Source organism: Ctenopharyngodon idella, chromosome 3 (assembly GCF_019924925.1).
Source record: "Ctenopharyngodon idella isolate HZGC_01 chromosome 3, HZGC01, whole genome shotgun sequence".
Lineage (NCBI taxonomy): Eukaryota > Metazoa > Chordata > Actinopteri > Cypriniformes > Xenocyprididae > Ctenopharyngodon > Ctenopharyngodon idella.
Genome location: NC_067222.1, coordinates 30,891,103 through 30,907,758, shown reverse-complemented (window position 1 = coordinate 30,907,758; position 16,656 = coordinate 30,891,103). Strand labels below are relative to the sequence as shown.

The window sequence follows — 16,656 nt, the reverse complement described above, 5'->3', positions numbered from 1 at the left end:
TCCTTCAGCTGAGACACTTAAGATGTGCACTGTCCACCATTATGATTTTTAATTGCTTGAAACTTTTGTTTTTGTAATCAGGCTCTCAAAAATTATATATAAAAAAAATTAATTTAAATTTATCGGCTTTCAAATATAAAGAATTATCGGTTATCGGTATCGGCCAAAATTTTCATATCGGTGCATCCCTAGAAAACGTAATTGACCCATTGCTAAGCTACGCCCCCTTTGGTGACCGTTGCTTTACAGAACATCCTATAGAAACTGGAGATTTCAGTATTTTCAGAAAAATAAATGCTCATAAAGGGGTGAAAAGTAATGGTAATTATTCTTATGTTGGCCTGAGTAAATTGAAAAGCTTTATTATTTTTAATATTATTTTTTATTAAAAGAAATTGTGAAATTTGCAATGTTAAAGTATTAGGGAACACAACTTCATAATGTTTCTACAATGGAAACAATGTTTTACCATATTTTTTGGTAATTTGATAGGTCCTCCAAAACAGATCCTCCATAGACTTGCAGTAGAAAAAAGCAAAAGCTTGTCTGAGAAAATGGAGGACAGAAACAGTTCTAAGGTAGAATTGGTCAGTAACATTTTTAAGGTGGGGCTTCGAGAAGGGTCAGTTCTCAAGGAGAAATCAACGCAGAACATTCACATTCATACACACGCAGACAAACACCGCAACATATTTATCTCACTTCCTGAGAGGTCTGGCTGGCTGCCCTCCAAGCCTGTCCCCCTGCAAGAGCCTTTTCTCAATGGGCTTCATGACTGACAGCAGCTGATCTAAAGAACACAGGAAACCATTTAAGCCTCCAAGATTCAGAGAGCTTGTCAAGTGACTATATATTGCTCAAATGATTGTAATGTAAATTTAGAGTCATAAATTAGTTTGATTTCCTGCTGGAGAGTAACAATTTATGGAGAGGGTGCAGAGAGAGGCCTTGCTCCCACGAACACATACTAACACAAAATAAGATTTTTATGAAGAATGTTGATAAAATAAATTTCCCAAATTATATTTTATGTTCCACAGAAGAAAAAAATGTTTGGACAGACATGAGGGTGAGCAAATTATATAAACTATCCCTTTAAGTGGATGGGAATCACTGGTGTATCAGACATATCTGGCTTTGAGAGGAAAAGAGACACTGAGCTTGGGAATCAAGTGAGGGAAGTAGAGCAAAAAGAAAGGTATGACAGCTGAGTGAAGACATATATTGTGATGACTTCAATTTTGTCCTTTTGTGAAGATTAACAGATGTTTGGAGCAGTTTATGATTCAATGTTCAGTTGCTGTAAGCAGATCAACAAAGGCATTCCAAATTTCTGGCTATTACTGGCCTTTTTTTAAAGGTTTGATGGTTTTACTATTTATTTCTTGCAACATAAACTGCACAATTTGGATGTTAACATTATGTTAACGTCCAAAAAAATGTGTCTATTTGCTTAAGTCCTGTTGCTGTTAATGAGACCGTCTATATGTTAGCAGAAGGGGTAAAAAGCACAGGAAAGAGAGATGGATGGAATTTTTTGTCAGGGGCTTTGGGGCTTTTAATAATTCTACACTGTTTAAAAATGTATTATACCTACATCAGGCTCTTCCCCAAATAAAACACACCGCTCAAAGGATGATGGCCCACTTTACGCTCCCACAGTCTCAGTATCACATGGCAACATATTCATCTTTGTCTCTTACCTGTGGCAAAAAAAGCATCTGTTATTTGTGTTTTCATTTTGGTAGTATAAAATAGCAAGTTTACAAACAGACCAGTAAAGAAGCTCATAAACACCTAACGCAATCATGTCTGCAACTTTCTCATTTTCTCTTGTAGGCCTATATGTTTATTGCATCCGACACAGTTACATACAGAGGGCTGATATATTATGGTGTGTCCCGTTCCACTGACCAGCAGGATTTATATCTGGAAGATAAAGGTTAAATAAGGAGCAGAGAACCTGGTATACATGCAGTTTATGAATTATTCAACTTTATGAGTCACTGAGTTTAGCTTCTGCTGCTGCAAACACACAGCAGCATTACTTCAGAATTCTTGATTGGCCCTGTGCACATTTTTAACATCTCTTTGTCACCATTATATGCAGTCACTGAAAGCACACGTTAAGACTGAAGCGTACAAATTCTTCTGACTTGTTCTGCTGTTGCCTTTGTTGGAAAATTTACATGTGACAGTTTTATGGGTGCACTGAACACTTGGGTGAATTTTGACTGATTTAATGACAATTTTCACTCACTTTTTCTCTAAATCTGAGAATAGTTGACCAAACTCATCTGTCAAAGAATGACTCATAGTCTAAGAGACACTCATAACCCAATTTTGGCAAAATATATTTATTTTGTCTTTGTAGAGCAGTGTAGTGAGACATCTTATTGACTTCTCTCTCTGTCGCTCTCTCTTTGGTTGACTGTGTGCTGCTGTGTTAGATTAGTGTGGCATGCTTTAATAATGCACTAAGGGAGGGGTGTTTCTGCTTGGCAGCAGGAGAGAGGCTCTGGCATTCAAAAACAGTCGCTTTGTGAACCCCAACTGTGTGACAAGACTGACACAACAGGACTAGAGCACACATCACAGCATACATCCCCGCCATACAATAAACTCCATTCATAATCAATACATAAACATTCACAATATCAAGAGACAATACCTTAAGAAGATTAGTGTAAATGCAGGAATAAATTAATTAGATATACATATACACTCCCTTTACTTTTATTATCTTTATCTTCTAAATGGCAAAGAAGTGCTTTCTGGGCCCAATAAAACGTACTTATGTTTTAAATGTATTTTAGTGATGTGCAACATTCCTGTAGAGGCAGCTGTCAGTTCTAAGAGAGATGGTGAGCAGGATTTGTCTTGATCAGAGGTTGTTTTTTTTTATGGGGTAGGAGCTGCTAGACTGTGTACAGGCACTAAATTGGCAGCTTTGATTTAGAAAGGAAATGAGTCCTGGTTTGTTAAGTGTTTGTGGGCATTTCATTCCTTTACTGTAGAGATGTAGTCTTTATATAGCATTTAATTTGTATATTTTTGTCCACAGTTTGAGTAATGAATTTAGGCCACCGTTTGGAGATCTGACTCACCAATTCTTAAGGTTGTTCATTTGGAATAATTTAAAGATAATTTTACAAATCATTAAAAAAGCATGTTGCACATAAGCACGGTATAATTTATAATACAACCCGAATTCAGGAAATGTTGGGACATTTTTTAAATTTGAATAAAATGAAAACTAAAAGTTGTAATAGCTGCAGTATGTGGTTTTGCATTGTCCTGCTGAAATACACAAGGCCTTCCCTGAAATAGACGTCGTCTGGAGGGGAGCATATGTTGCTCTAAAACCTTTATATACCTTTCAGCATTCATAGTGCCTTCCAAAACATGCAAGCTGCCCATACCGTATGCACTTATGCACCCCCATACCATCAGAGATGCTGGCTTTTGAACTGAACGCTGATAACACGCTGGAAGGTCTCCCTCCTCTGTAGCGTGCGTCCGTGATTTCCAACAAGAATGTCAAATTTGGACTCGTCTGACCATACAACACGTTTCCACTTTGAAACAGTCCATTTTAAATGAGCCTTGGCCCACAGGACACGACGGCACTTCTGGACCATGTTCACATATGGCTTCCTTTTTGCATGATAGAGCTTTAGTTGGCATCTGCAGATGGCACGGCGGATTGTGTTTATCGACAGTGGTTTCTGGAAGTATTCCTGGGCCCATTTAGTAATGTCATTGACACAATCATGCCGATGAGTGATGCAGTGTCATCTGAGGGCCTGAAGACCACAGGCACCCATCTTCGGCCTTGTCCCGTACGCACAGAGATTTCTCCAGTTTTTCCGAATCTTTTGATGATGTTATGCACTGTAGATGATGAGATTTGCAAAGCCTTTGCAATTTGACGTTGAAGAAAATTGTTTTCCACAATCTTTTTATGCACTTTCACAGCTCTGCCCATCTTTATTTCTGAGAGACTCTGCCTCTCTAAGACATTCCTTTTATAGCTAATCATGTTACAGACCTGATATCAATTAACTTAATTAGTTGCTAGATGTTTTCCCAGCTGAATCTTTTCAAAATGTCTTGCTTTTTCAGCCATTTGTTGTCCCCGTGCCAACTCTTTTGAGACCTGTAGCAGGCATCAAATTTGAAATGAGCTCATTTAGTGGACAAAAGTGTAAAATATCTCCGTTTAAACATTTGTTATGTTATCTATGGTCTATTGTGAATAAAATATTGGCTCATGTGATTTGAAAGTCTTTTAGTTTTCATTTTATTCAAATTTAAAAAACGTCCCAACATTTCCAGAATTCGGGTTGTATGTCCACACATTGATCTGCATCAGTTGTTGCCAAGCTAACACTTCGCTGGTATTAGTGTTAATTACTTATTGAAATTTGAGTAGGAATTTGTTGAAAATCCACCATTGTTTTAATTCATTTGGGATATAAGTTTATGTTATTGCAGAACCTATATGAATGTTTATATTTTGTATTTTTTTGGTTATTCATAATTTATTTTATTTATATTCAATTAAGGGATTCATATTTTGAAATAATTAATTGAGAAGTAAGATCCATGGCTGTGTGTAATGTTTCAGCACCATGGACAGCGAACTTTGTTTGGTGTTTCATTAAAGGTACCCCACATAAATATTACAAACACCGAACAGGCTTAGTTTTATAATGGAACTCTCCATAGATTTAGGCTATTATTTAGCTACGTTTCAATTGTGTTTTCAAATAGTTTTTCAATAACAACAAAAGTTAGATTTGTATAATTCACACATTGTGTAAGCCCTCTACACTTACTTTACTTCCGCTTAGTCTGACGGTTCAGAGATACATGAGAAAATCGTCTGTCAGCCGCTGTTGATCTGTTGACTGGAGGCTGGTGCCTGCTCGAGCTCTTGACCCCGGGCTCTTCTGGACTGACGCTAAACGCATCACATACGGTTGATCACACGCGTGCTGGTTCAGACAGCCTGCTGCACAAGATCAAGGGATGAGCAGAGATCCAGACCAGAGGACAGTCTCTCCCGTAATTTTTCTTTTTCGCGGTAGTAGCAGGCCATGTGATATTGTGGTAATTCTTGATTTATTTCTGGAGCGTTTTTAACTCTAAGGTTGACGGGGATTACAATTTATTCAAACTACACAAGAGTGAGGCACTGTCCGTCGAACCACACGAGTGTCCAACTGTTTTAGACATTAGGGTGGGGCATTTAGGAGGACCAGTAGCTATACTGTAACTACAGTCCTCCTCTGCTTACCGCTTCCTGTGACATCGAATAGGTGGTCACCATTAAGGTCGCGCGGGTTTATTGATTTTTGGCATTCGCCAAAACAACCGCATTGCTCTTGAGGCTACTCGCTCACTCTCATCTTAAATTGACGATGAATTATTTGTTTGCACTCTTTCATGTGACAATTTCACAATTTCATGTGAGAACCACTACGTTTGTTAGGTTTTAAAAGTCATTAAGCCTACTTTGGAGTGTTTATGTTGTTTAATGTTTAGTTAATGTTTATCTTAGTGCAATGTGTTTTGTGTGTGTTTGTCTTCATGGTATTATTAACAAATTTTAATTGTTGTGTGGCCTTCCATTATGTTTTAGTAGTACAGTTTTAGTAGTTTAGTAGTATGTTTTAGTAGTACACTATATTGCCAAAAGTTTTGGGACGCCTGCTTTATGTGCACATGAAATTTAATGACATCCCATTCTTAATCCGTAGGGTTTAATATGGAGTTGGCCCACCCTTTGCAGCTATAACAGCCTCAACTCTTCTGGGAAGGCTATCCACAAGGTTTAGGAGTGTGTTTATGGGAATTTTTGACCATTCTTCTAGAATTTGTGAGGTCAGGCACTGATGTTGGCGAGAAGGTCTGGCTCACAGTCTCCGCTCTAATTCATCCCAAAGGTGTTCTATCGGGTTGAGGTCAGGACTCTGTGCAGGCCAGTCAAGTTCCTCCACACCAAACTCGCTCATCCATGTTTTTATGGACCTTGATTTGTGCACTGGTGCGCAGTCATGTTGGAACAGGAAGGAGCCATCCCTTAAACTGTTCCCACAAAGTTGGGAGCATGAAATTGTCCAAAATGTCTTGATATGCTGAAGCATTAAGAGTTCCTTTCACTGGAACTAAGGGGCCAGGCCCACCCCCTGAAAAACAGCCCCACACCATAATCCCCCCTCCACCAAACTTTACACTTGGCACACTGCAGTCAGGCAACCGCCAAACCCAGACTCGACCATCGGATTACCAGACAGAGAAGCGTGATTCGTCACTCCAGAGGACACGTCTCCACTGCTCTAGAGTCCAATGGCGGTGTGCTTTACACCACTGCATCTGACACTTTGCATTGCACTTGGTGATGCAAGGCTTGGATGCAGCTGCTCGGCCATGGAAACCCATTCCATGAAGCTCTCTACGCACTGTTCTTGAGCTAATCTGAAAGCCACACGAAGTTTGGAGGTCTGTAGCTATTGACTCTGCAGAAAGTTGGCGACTTCTGCGCACTGTGTGCCTCAGCATGCGCTGACCCCGCTTTGTGATTTTACATGGCTGAGTTGCTGTTGTTCCCAATTGCTTCCACTTTGATACCACTAACAGTTGACCGTGGGATATTTAGTAGTGAGGAAATTTCACAAATGGACTTATTGCACAGGTGGCAACCTATCACGGTACCACGCTTGAATTCACTGAGCTCCTGAGAGTGACCCATTCTTTCACAAATGTTTGTAGAAGCAGTCTGCATGCCTAGGTGCTTGATTTTATACACCTGTGGCCATGGAAGTGATTGGAACACCTGAATTCAATGATTTGGAGGGGTGTCCCAATACTTTTGGCAATACAGTGTATATTTTACAGTAACAAATTTTAATATATTAAATAAGATATTAACACAATTTGGCGACATATTGCCGCTATCAAATATAGGCATAGTCTCTAAAATGCCCTCCCGTATGCTTGTAACATCGTTACTGTATTTTTACGCTAATTTTCTGTAAAGTAGCCTACTGATGAAAATTTCACAGCTGCCATTTTTTTAAGCAAAATGTAACATTTTTTTTTTCACTGTTGTTAAAAATGGTGAGTGGGTGCGTTGGTGGAGAGGCAGAGTTGTCAGCTGTACTGATGGGAAATCTCCTTCTATTAATTCCGAAATGTCTGCGTCCAAGAATAGCCTGTCGGTCCTCGCCCTGCGTGCCCTCGCAAAGCGGAGCCGTTCCCGAGAGACGCACGTTTGAATGCGCAGCTGTCTCCCAGCGCGCACATCCCGACCACTTGCACAAACAGCCCATAACCTGACAACGCGCTGTCAGTTTGTTGCGTTCCGTTATCAAAGCTGCACAACCACTCTGTCGTATAAACAAGCCGACGGTATTTTAATGCGGTAAAGGCAGGTGAGCTGAGGCTGAGAACACATAGTGGCTGAATGGAGTTAGAAGGGGAAAAAATAGTCAGTGGGGTACGTGTGCGTGCGTCATGTGCTGCAAGAAGAACTGGCCAGAGCGCTGAATTGATCAGTGGCTCATTATAGCTTAGCTTGCCAGCTGATCGGAGCTAACTGTTTCGTTCGGCTTGTGTTTCACAAGCTGATATCCTGCGAGCCCCCACCCCACATTCGTTCTCAACAGCCTCCTCCCCCTCTTTTTTTTTCCTCAGGGGCGCTTGACGGGGAGTAACGAGGCTAACAGACAGCTCAACATTGGCAGAAATAAGGAATAGAAGGATCCGAGTGTTCTCACTAACGGATTGCCTTCGGGGAAGATGAGCAGATCCTACGCGGCCCAGAGCCCATTGCAGGGAAACGAGAGCGGCTATGGGAACCCGAAGATGTCGCCGTTGTCCCCTCGCGATTGATGCTTCTACTTTCTGTCACTGTGTCCCTTCATTGGATTTTATGACGGTTGGATTGGTTCTTTTGCACTTAAAATGTCAGTAATGGCTCTGGCGAAAAGGATGACACCTTACCAGTGAGCACAGGGGGGGAAAAACTCAATCGATACTTGTGATGATCTATTTTTGCATCCGAATAATGTGTCGTAAAGAAGAGGAAAACAGAATTTATATCGGATATCGTACATCTCTCTGTAGCAGAGATGCAAATCCATGCGAGTAAACGTGAGCGCGAGGTGACCGAAAGCAGATTATAGCTACACTGTGCCAAATATTGCGGATGTTGCGAAATAAATAAATAATATTTTTTTTAAATCATATTTCCCCCTGTTTTAAATAGATATTGATACTGTGATAATCAGAATGTACAGTTAAAACTGAACTCAAACGATTTAAAACAAAAAATGTTTTCATTTCTGTTCACTTGGTTATCACACATAGATCGTATAGCCTAAATGATTGTAGCTATGATAATTACAACCTGAAGGAAAAGCACGGGAGAGTGACCGTTCTGGAAATTGAGGATGGAGCCACAGAAAACGAGAGATTTACTCAAGAATGACATGGCCGTGGAAATATGTTGATTTAGGACATAAAATGAGGTGATGATGGACCATTTTGTGTGTTGAAGTGGGAAACGAACCTGTGAACTGCAAAATATAAGGCACGCTATTTTGTTCCATTTTGTTTGTTTGTTTTTTTGTTCGTTTTATTTTTCGTTTTCGCCTAAAATTGAGCCTAACCATCAGCTCCTGGAGTCTAACGTCACATACACACGCCATGAAGACAAATGTGTACTCCAGTTATACACGTATTAAGTTTTGAAGCAGATGGGATGTAATGTGGTGTGGTCGCGTTGAATATTCGCCCCCTTTTTTCCTGCTTCGTGAAGACTGGCATTTGGAGTCTATAGAATGGCTCGGTTCGGAGATGAGGTGCCGTCCAGGTATGGCGGAGGACCGGGACACGCTCAAGGGGGACCTGGCCGCGGCGGCAGCAGGCAGGGTGGCCCGCCGGGTGGTCAACAGAGAATGTACAAGCAGTCAATGGCCCAGCGAGCCAGAACTATGGCCCTGTACAACCCTATACCGGTGCGGCAAAACTGCTTCACTGTCAACCGATCTCTGTTCATCTTCAGTGAGGACAACTTTGTGAGAAAATACGCCAAAAAGATCACCGAATGGCCATATCCTTTTTTAAAACCCACTAAGTGAGTACACTGGGGCCTCCAGTTGCAGGTATAGTGCACTTGAGTATGGCATATGTAAGGTCACCTGAACATGTCAAAACACGATAACGATGAATCACATTACTGATGGTTTAATGATGGCTGTGTAGAAAACATGCGCGGGAGGTCGTGATTTGATGGGGACTTTTCATTAGAGTGTTTTATTTGTCAAGTTATTTCGGTGGCAAGATGAATTGATTCTATTTGTGGTGTGTGTTCGCTGTTCGGTGAGTTACGCACGGGCGTGAGGTGAGCGGTGCTGTGTGACGATAGCGGGCGGCGCTGTGGCTCGCGGAGGCTTGCTGATGTCAGCATGTGCAGTCTCTCAGCTTGGTCTCATTCGAGAGAAAGCGATGGTGAGAAGGGGGAGGCGAGGGGAGGGGGGAAGCCACCATTTCCCATATTCTAAGAGCTCCAGGAGGATACGGGATATATATGCACTTGCATGTTTCATAGCCTCATTTTTAAAGACAAAAAGGTTTAGTCTGCAGAAAGAAGGAAATGGTTTAAGCGACATCACACAAGCAGTTATACAAGGCCGCAGGTAGCCTAATCAAAGCAGTGCTGATGTTCATGACATTGTTTTTATACAGCAGCTAGTAAACATGAAGCGTACTTAATAATGAGGAACTTGTGTTTCACACTAAAATTGGCTAGTTATCGCATGATTAGTTTATGCCAACACAAATAGTTTATGTGTCATCCAAGCAGCATACAGACTGAAAGCCAGTCTGGAATGGCGTATGTGAGTGGAGCAGAGTGACTTCCAAAATTCCATACTGTTGGAGTATGTACTGCATGTAATGAAGAAATTAATTTTCCAGTGAGTACGATTTATAAGTACGCACGTGTGTGTGTGTGTGTGTGTGTGTGTGTGTGTGTGTGGTATTGCCACGTGACATGAACAGCATCCTTCAGTTACAATTATGGCAACTCTTCTCCCATGGCCTTATGGAATAGTAAAGTGTCTATCGAAAAGTTATATATTTTTCGCCTAGTGTTTTATGAACCCTGCAAATTAGAACATACTGTACTCGACTTACTTGTTTTTACATACTAAGACACTGTTACATAAAACTTGCACCTTAGGAATGCTTTGTGTACGTAGGTGTAAATTATGTGTGAGTTTTCCTGAAACATGCACTTGGTTTCTTTTGTGACATCCCCATTCATGTTGTAAATGTTTTTTAGTAGACCAGTTTTATATATTTTATTACTTTGTATATTTATTGTTGAAAACGAAGAACTATGCTATGTACCTTAGTCTATTGTCATCATGGCCTCAACCCTTTTGGAAGTGATTTGGCAAGCTTGTTCAAAAGCGGGCATCTAAGATGCAATGAGCAGATACACTGAATCATGTATGAGGTTCCACTTTACTGTTATATTAGATCGGATGCCTCAGTATAATGGCAGAACAACCCACTAAACACTAGTGTTTTATTTAGATAAATCTTTAGTTACAGAAAAAAACAGACTGCAGAAGAAGTTCTCTCCCTGCCTTTTCTAATAGACCTCTTAGGATTTAAAATCATTATATGTGCACAGAACTGCACCCACACACACTTCTCTTGACACTGTATTATAAACTGCCAGAGCTTTCAGTGACCTTTAACACTGCACTCGGCCTGAAAGCCATTTTTTCTATAAAACCTCATTCTTCTGATTTATCTCACGGAAACATCTAATGAGGCCTTGTGATCCGAAGTCCTTAACTTCTCTGCTTTTTCAGAAGTGTTTTTTAGATGCCCATGTAACTGTCGTGAGCTGGTAAGAGCTGTGTGTGTAAACCTCACTCCCCTGATCTCAAGAGGCGCTCTAGATATTGCGGTCTTTAGCCTCCTTGTTAGTGCACCCGACTCCCATGCCAGCGTACCTGGGTTCGAGTCCCGCCTAAAGCGGGCGGTTCAAACAGGAGGGGTTACATCCACAGTATAGCAGCCTTTTTAATAGTTACAATTGACCGTTATTTGTATCTTACAGTCGTCTCTGATTCAAATTTTATGTATTTTAGAATTACAAAAAGCTAAAGAGTGTGCCTCATGTGAATGTAGATTAGATGAGAAGATCAATTTATGGTTGCCAAGCATTGCACCCTTTCTTTCACCCCTCTCTGCAGAGATAATGGAACTCTAAAAAGACATTGTCTCAGCCTCTCTGCGTTTATGGGCCGCCTCTCTGCACTGTAAATGGAATGTAATCTTATAGCTGTATTTTCTAATTTTAGTTTCATTGACAAATATGAAACTGCAGCCTATCTGGAGTGCAGATAAGTATGCATATCTATCCTAAGAGACCTCAGACGTGCTCAGTTCTCTTAAACATGGTGTGCAGACTGTGCACTTGTCACCTGTTTTAATATTTAGCCATGATGAAATAACGGCTTTTTAAAAACGTTTTCTATAAGATTTGAGTGCCTTGGACCATCCTTAATTTTACACGTTAAAACATGCATCTACTCATGAAACATTTTTATACCTGTGGTCTTATTTTAGTAAGAGAAGTGCATGAATGTTTTCAATCACAAATAAGTTGTCTGAATGTTCTGAACTCATAATTACACCGTCAAATCTAGTTTTCCACCAAAAAATGACAGATAGAAAAGAATGAGAAATTAATGATATTAAAGACACTGCTATAAATAGATGATTTGGACAAGGCAGAAAGAGTGGTTGAGTGGACACCAGAGGGAGACAGACTGATAGGAAGAAGTTGTCATGAGTCGTGAGCCCTTGCAGTTGTGTGGAAGCAAGCAGCTGATCTACATTCAGTCTGCAGAATTTAAATTATTTATTCCCCTTTCTCTCTCAATTCCTCATTCTCCCTCATTTTTTTTTTTCAAGTGAACTACTGTTTGCTTGATTGGCAAACAATTGTTTCAATGTTGAAAAATTGCAGCATTAAAATCAAGCTACTTGTGTTAGAAGGTGCTGACATATCCAGATCTACCATGTGTTTTTAAAGAATCAAGCCATTTTCTTCTCTTTTTTCACTTTTTCAATAAAGATTCAAGCATCTGCTGAAGTTAGGTGTGCACACAACTTTGAATTGACAGTCTAGTACGCGCACATACACACACACACACACACACACAGAGAGAGAGAGAGAGAGAGAGAGAGACATTTTCATGTTTTATGGGGACTTTCCATAGACGTAATGATTTTCATACTGTACAAACTATATATTCTATCCCCTAACCCTAAACCTACCCATCACAGAGAACTTTCTGCATTTTTACATTTTCAAAAAACATCACTTTAGTATGATTTATAAGCTGTTTTCATCATGGGGACAAGTTTTTTTGTGGGGACATTTTGTCCCCATAACGTAGGGTTTACCAGGACCACACACACACATTTTTTAACATATCGAACCTCTTTTGTTCTTTATCACAAGCATGTCTATTGCTCTCTCCTGTTCTGAGGTTCCCGTCAGGCTAAAAATAACAGCAGCGGACTGAAAGAGCAGTTCTCAATGGCATGTTCTCCTTCCCTCTTGCCTTTCTGCCTCCTTGGAGTCAGTCCTCTGTTGTATGCATACAGATGGGCCACAGACAGGCATCGCTGTCTAACCGCATTCTCCAATGCCAGTTTGGAGGAGAAATGGAGACTGTAGTTTTGTAAGAGAGCTGCATAGTGTCTTTGAAATAAAACTGTGGTAGAAAAGAGGACGGGCTGCTTAGACCACTGAATCTATGTACAGTTTTTAGCGTAAGCATGTCATTATTATGTGCTCAAATATTTTTTTTCTTATTATTATGTCTGTTTAGCAGAATCTGAAGAATAAGCAGCTAATTTAAAATGTATTATGTGCAATTGCTGGATTATAGTATTGATATTTCTTGGCAGGTCATGTTTACTTTTTCTAATAAGTTACGTCTGATGTGTATTTATATTTGTGTATTTGCACAAATGTATTTCACACAGCCAGTGATTGGCCTTTCAAAAAAAGTAGATTCTGTGTAATGTGTTAGTCACATGTGCAAACAGATCTATCCCTGTTAATACACCCCAAAATAAAAATTCTTTAATTACTCTCCCTCATGTCATTCCAAACCTGTACGACTTAACATAAAACAAGATATTTTAAAGAATTTTGGTAACAAAATAGTTTCGGTTCTCATTGACTTCCAGTGTATTTTTTTCCATACAACATTCTACAGTTGTGAAACACAAACAGCGCAGTATACATTGTTATTTGGGGTTTTATGTTGTACATAGACTGTATGTAAAGTGCACATGTGTATGTTTCATCTGGACATAGATGTTTGATCTAATATGAAACAGATATTCAGAGAACTGAAGACAAAAAGGAGAAAGGATTTTGAGAAACAGACTTAAAAAAGGATGAAAGGAAGTCTGTTGGAATGGATTTTGGAATAACAGAGTGACAGGGAGAGTGGCAGTCTGCCTGAGTGTAAATTATTTAGGATGGAGGCATAGTTGCACACACCTAAATGCAAACATACCACAAGGCTACAGTAAAGCTTATGGTTTCACTTACAATTGTGATTTAATTTTATAAACAATATACATCACATAATTAGATCATTAACACAGGCTTCCATTGGACACCTGAGCTCTTCTTCTCCCCTGGTTGCCATCATCACAACATGTTCCTATGTGTCTGATGGGAACACTGTGTGGGATATGACTGGATGATAAGATTGTCCCTTCATTTTAGATCCTCTCTTCCATTTGGGCAGCAGGGAGTTAAATGTGTCATCCTAGATTCATTCACACAACTGTCACTGTCCCTGTCTTTGCCAGTCACTTCCTCTCTCTCTGTGTGTGTTTATAGGCATGATTGTAAAAGATAGAAATATTGGATTGGCAAAGGATTCAGATATTTACAATGTACTTGAAGGGAACTAATCTTGTATATCCATGGGAACATTTGGTTAAAAGTAATGGGAATAATACATAGCTTCTGGTACATTTTGGTGCATAGTGAACTGCTATAGGGAGTTCAGTATGGACCTTTCCCAAAATTATTTTTTTAAAGGGATAGTTCGCTCAAAAATGAAAAATCTTTCATCATTTACTCACCTTCATGTCGTTTCAAACCCATAAGACTTTTGTTCATCTTCGATTCCTATGGATTACATTTACAGTGTTTCTATGAACTTTTTGAATCATTTTAGTTGCAGGGACTTTCAGTGAATGGATAGAAATCTCTCAGGTTTCATTAAAATTATCTGCATTTCTGTTTCGATGATGAACAAAAGTCTTACGGGTTTGGAACGACATGAGGGTGAGTAATTGATGACAGAATTTTTATTTTCTGGTGAACTAACCCTTTAATGTTTCAGAATTGATGAAATCTATTCTACAGATTGGTAGACTAGGGTGTTTTAAACTTTGTGATGCCAAAATAAAATGTATGCGTTAAAGTGTAATAAAAGTTTGGGATCAGTAATTTTTCTGAAAGAAATTAATACAGTTATTCAGCAAAGATGCATTCAATTGATTAAAAGTGACAGTAAAGACATTTATAGTATTATAAATGATTTCTGTTTCAAATAAATGCTGTTATTTTGAACTTTCTATTCTATTCTGTTCTATTCAGAAATGTCTCTTGAGCATCAAATCATATCAGAATGATTTCTGAAGGATCATGTGACAGTGAAGACTGGAGTAATGATGCTGAAAAAATAGCTTTGACATCACAGAAATAAATTACATTTTAAAATATATGAAAATAGAAAACGGTTACTTTAAATTGCAGTGATATTTCACAATATTACTGTTTTTACTGTATTTTTAAAATGCAGCCTTGCGCAAGAGACTTCTTCTTATAAAAACATTGTGTTACTACTGTTTTAAACTGCTCACATTTTGATTTCTGTGCTTCACATGAAGGTGGAAACGTCTAGTGAGAAGGTGTGCAGCAACATTTCTGAAAATTAATATGTCTACACATGAAATTTGAAATGGCATTCAAGTCACATTTTGGCATGAGACCTTTAGTTTTCAAATTATAAGAGCACCAGTCTTGTTGTTTCAGCTAAGCAATGTGTGTATATGTGCATGTTTGTGTTTGCCTTCCAGGCCTAATCTGGTGGTTTCATACCTCCTAATGTCTGGGTCTAAATGAGTGTAGTCATCCGTAATGTTGCAGCCCCATGCTGCTCAGCTGCTGCCGCAGACGAGGCTACAAAACCCAGTAGTTTACACGCTTTCACTCGTCCACGTGCGCAAGGCTGTTATCTAGAGAAATCCAGAACTCTTTACCTGTCTGCCTTGACTTGCTCACACTCATGCTATGTAAGGACTGAGGCGTTTGAGTGAAAATGATGGAAAAGCATCATAAAAGTGGTTTTCTGAAGCCTTCTAAAATCATATGACACCTTTGTGTAAGGATCAGACATTTTGAACCATTTTTTATAATACTTTTATTGTGCTTTTGTGTCCTTTTTGAAGCTTAAAAGCTCCAGTCAATTCACTGTAATTGCATGGAAAAGAGCAACCAGTAAAAATCGTAAAAATCTTCTTTTTCTGTTCCACAGAAGAAAGTCAGTCACACAGGTCTGAAATGACATTGACTTTCCCTTTGATTAATTTTTCAAAATTACATTTGACTTCATGTTGATACAGTATGTAATTGTTCAATGTAGCAGAGGTGTATAGTCAGTTGTTTTATTGGCATTGCTTGCATCTTAGGCTAGCATTTCACTTCACTACCCGCTCATGTTTTTTCTTTCTGGTTCTGTATCTTGTGTTCTAGTAGTGAATTATTCAGTTCTGTGGCTGGGTGGTATGTGTGTGTGTATGTGTGTGTGATGCTGACTTGGGAGAAATCTATTTTGGGCGCAGAGGGAAAAAAATGTGGTGGCTTGAATTTTCATGCTGGTGCTCATGTCACATGTTGCTACTGCTAATGCTGTTGCCACTGCCACACACCTTTACCTGCTACCTTCCCTCTACCAGATACACTCACAAAACATAATACTGATACCACCACTGTCCACAATGAAGCTTTATATAAAATAGCAGAGACAGGGCCGTAGTAGTATCTGCATGATGCTATAGCTTCTCAAATTGTTGTAAAATATGTTATTTATACAAGCCTCATTTTATATTATATTATATTATATTATATTATATTATATTATATTATATTATATCATATCATATCATACACTGTTGTTCAAAATTTGGGGTTGGTAAAAATTTTTTTAATGTTATGAAAGAAGTCTCTTAATGCTCACCTAGGTTGCATTTATTTGACTAATTGATACAGTAAAACGGTAATATTGCAAAATATTATTACAATGTAAAATAATTGTTTTCTATTTTCATATTTTTTGAAATGTAATTTATTCCTGTGATGATCATTACTCCAGTCTTCAGTGTCACATGATCCTTTAGAAATCATAATAATATGCTGATTTGCTGCTCAAGAAACGTTTATTATTATTATAAAAACAAGACAGTAAAAGACAGTTGTGCTGCTTATTTTAGGGGAAACTGATAAATTTGTTCAGGATATTT

General features: G+C 39.0%; 1 protein-coding gene across 18 annotated transcripts in view; it reads left to right on the top strand.

Annotated features, from left to right (window-relative positions):
• Window positions 1–7,312: 7,312 nt before the first annotated feature.
• The window catches only part of cacna1aa (calcium channel, voltage-dependent, P/Q type, alpha 1A subunit, a), a 110,857-nt gene continuing 101,513 nt past the window's right edge, over window positions 7,313–16,656 (top strand). For 10 of the 18 annotated variants that reach the window (XM_051888506.1, XM_051888503.1, XM_051888497.1 and 7 more), the window contains exon 1: window positions 7,319–9,121. In XM_051888506.1, the coding sequence (XP_051744466.1) occupies window positions 8,850–9,121 (272 nt within the window). In that variant the 5' untranslated portion in view covers window positions 7,319–8,849. Of the gene's footprint in view, window positions 9,122–16,656 lie in introns of all 18 variants that reach the window. The other 8 variants (XM_051888505.1, XM_051888496.1, XM_051888495.1 and 5 more) reach the window with 5 other exon arrangements.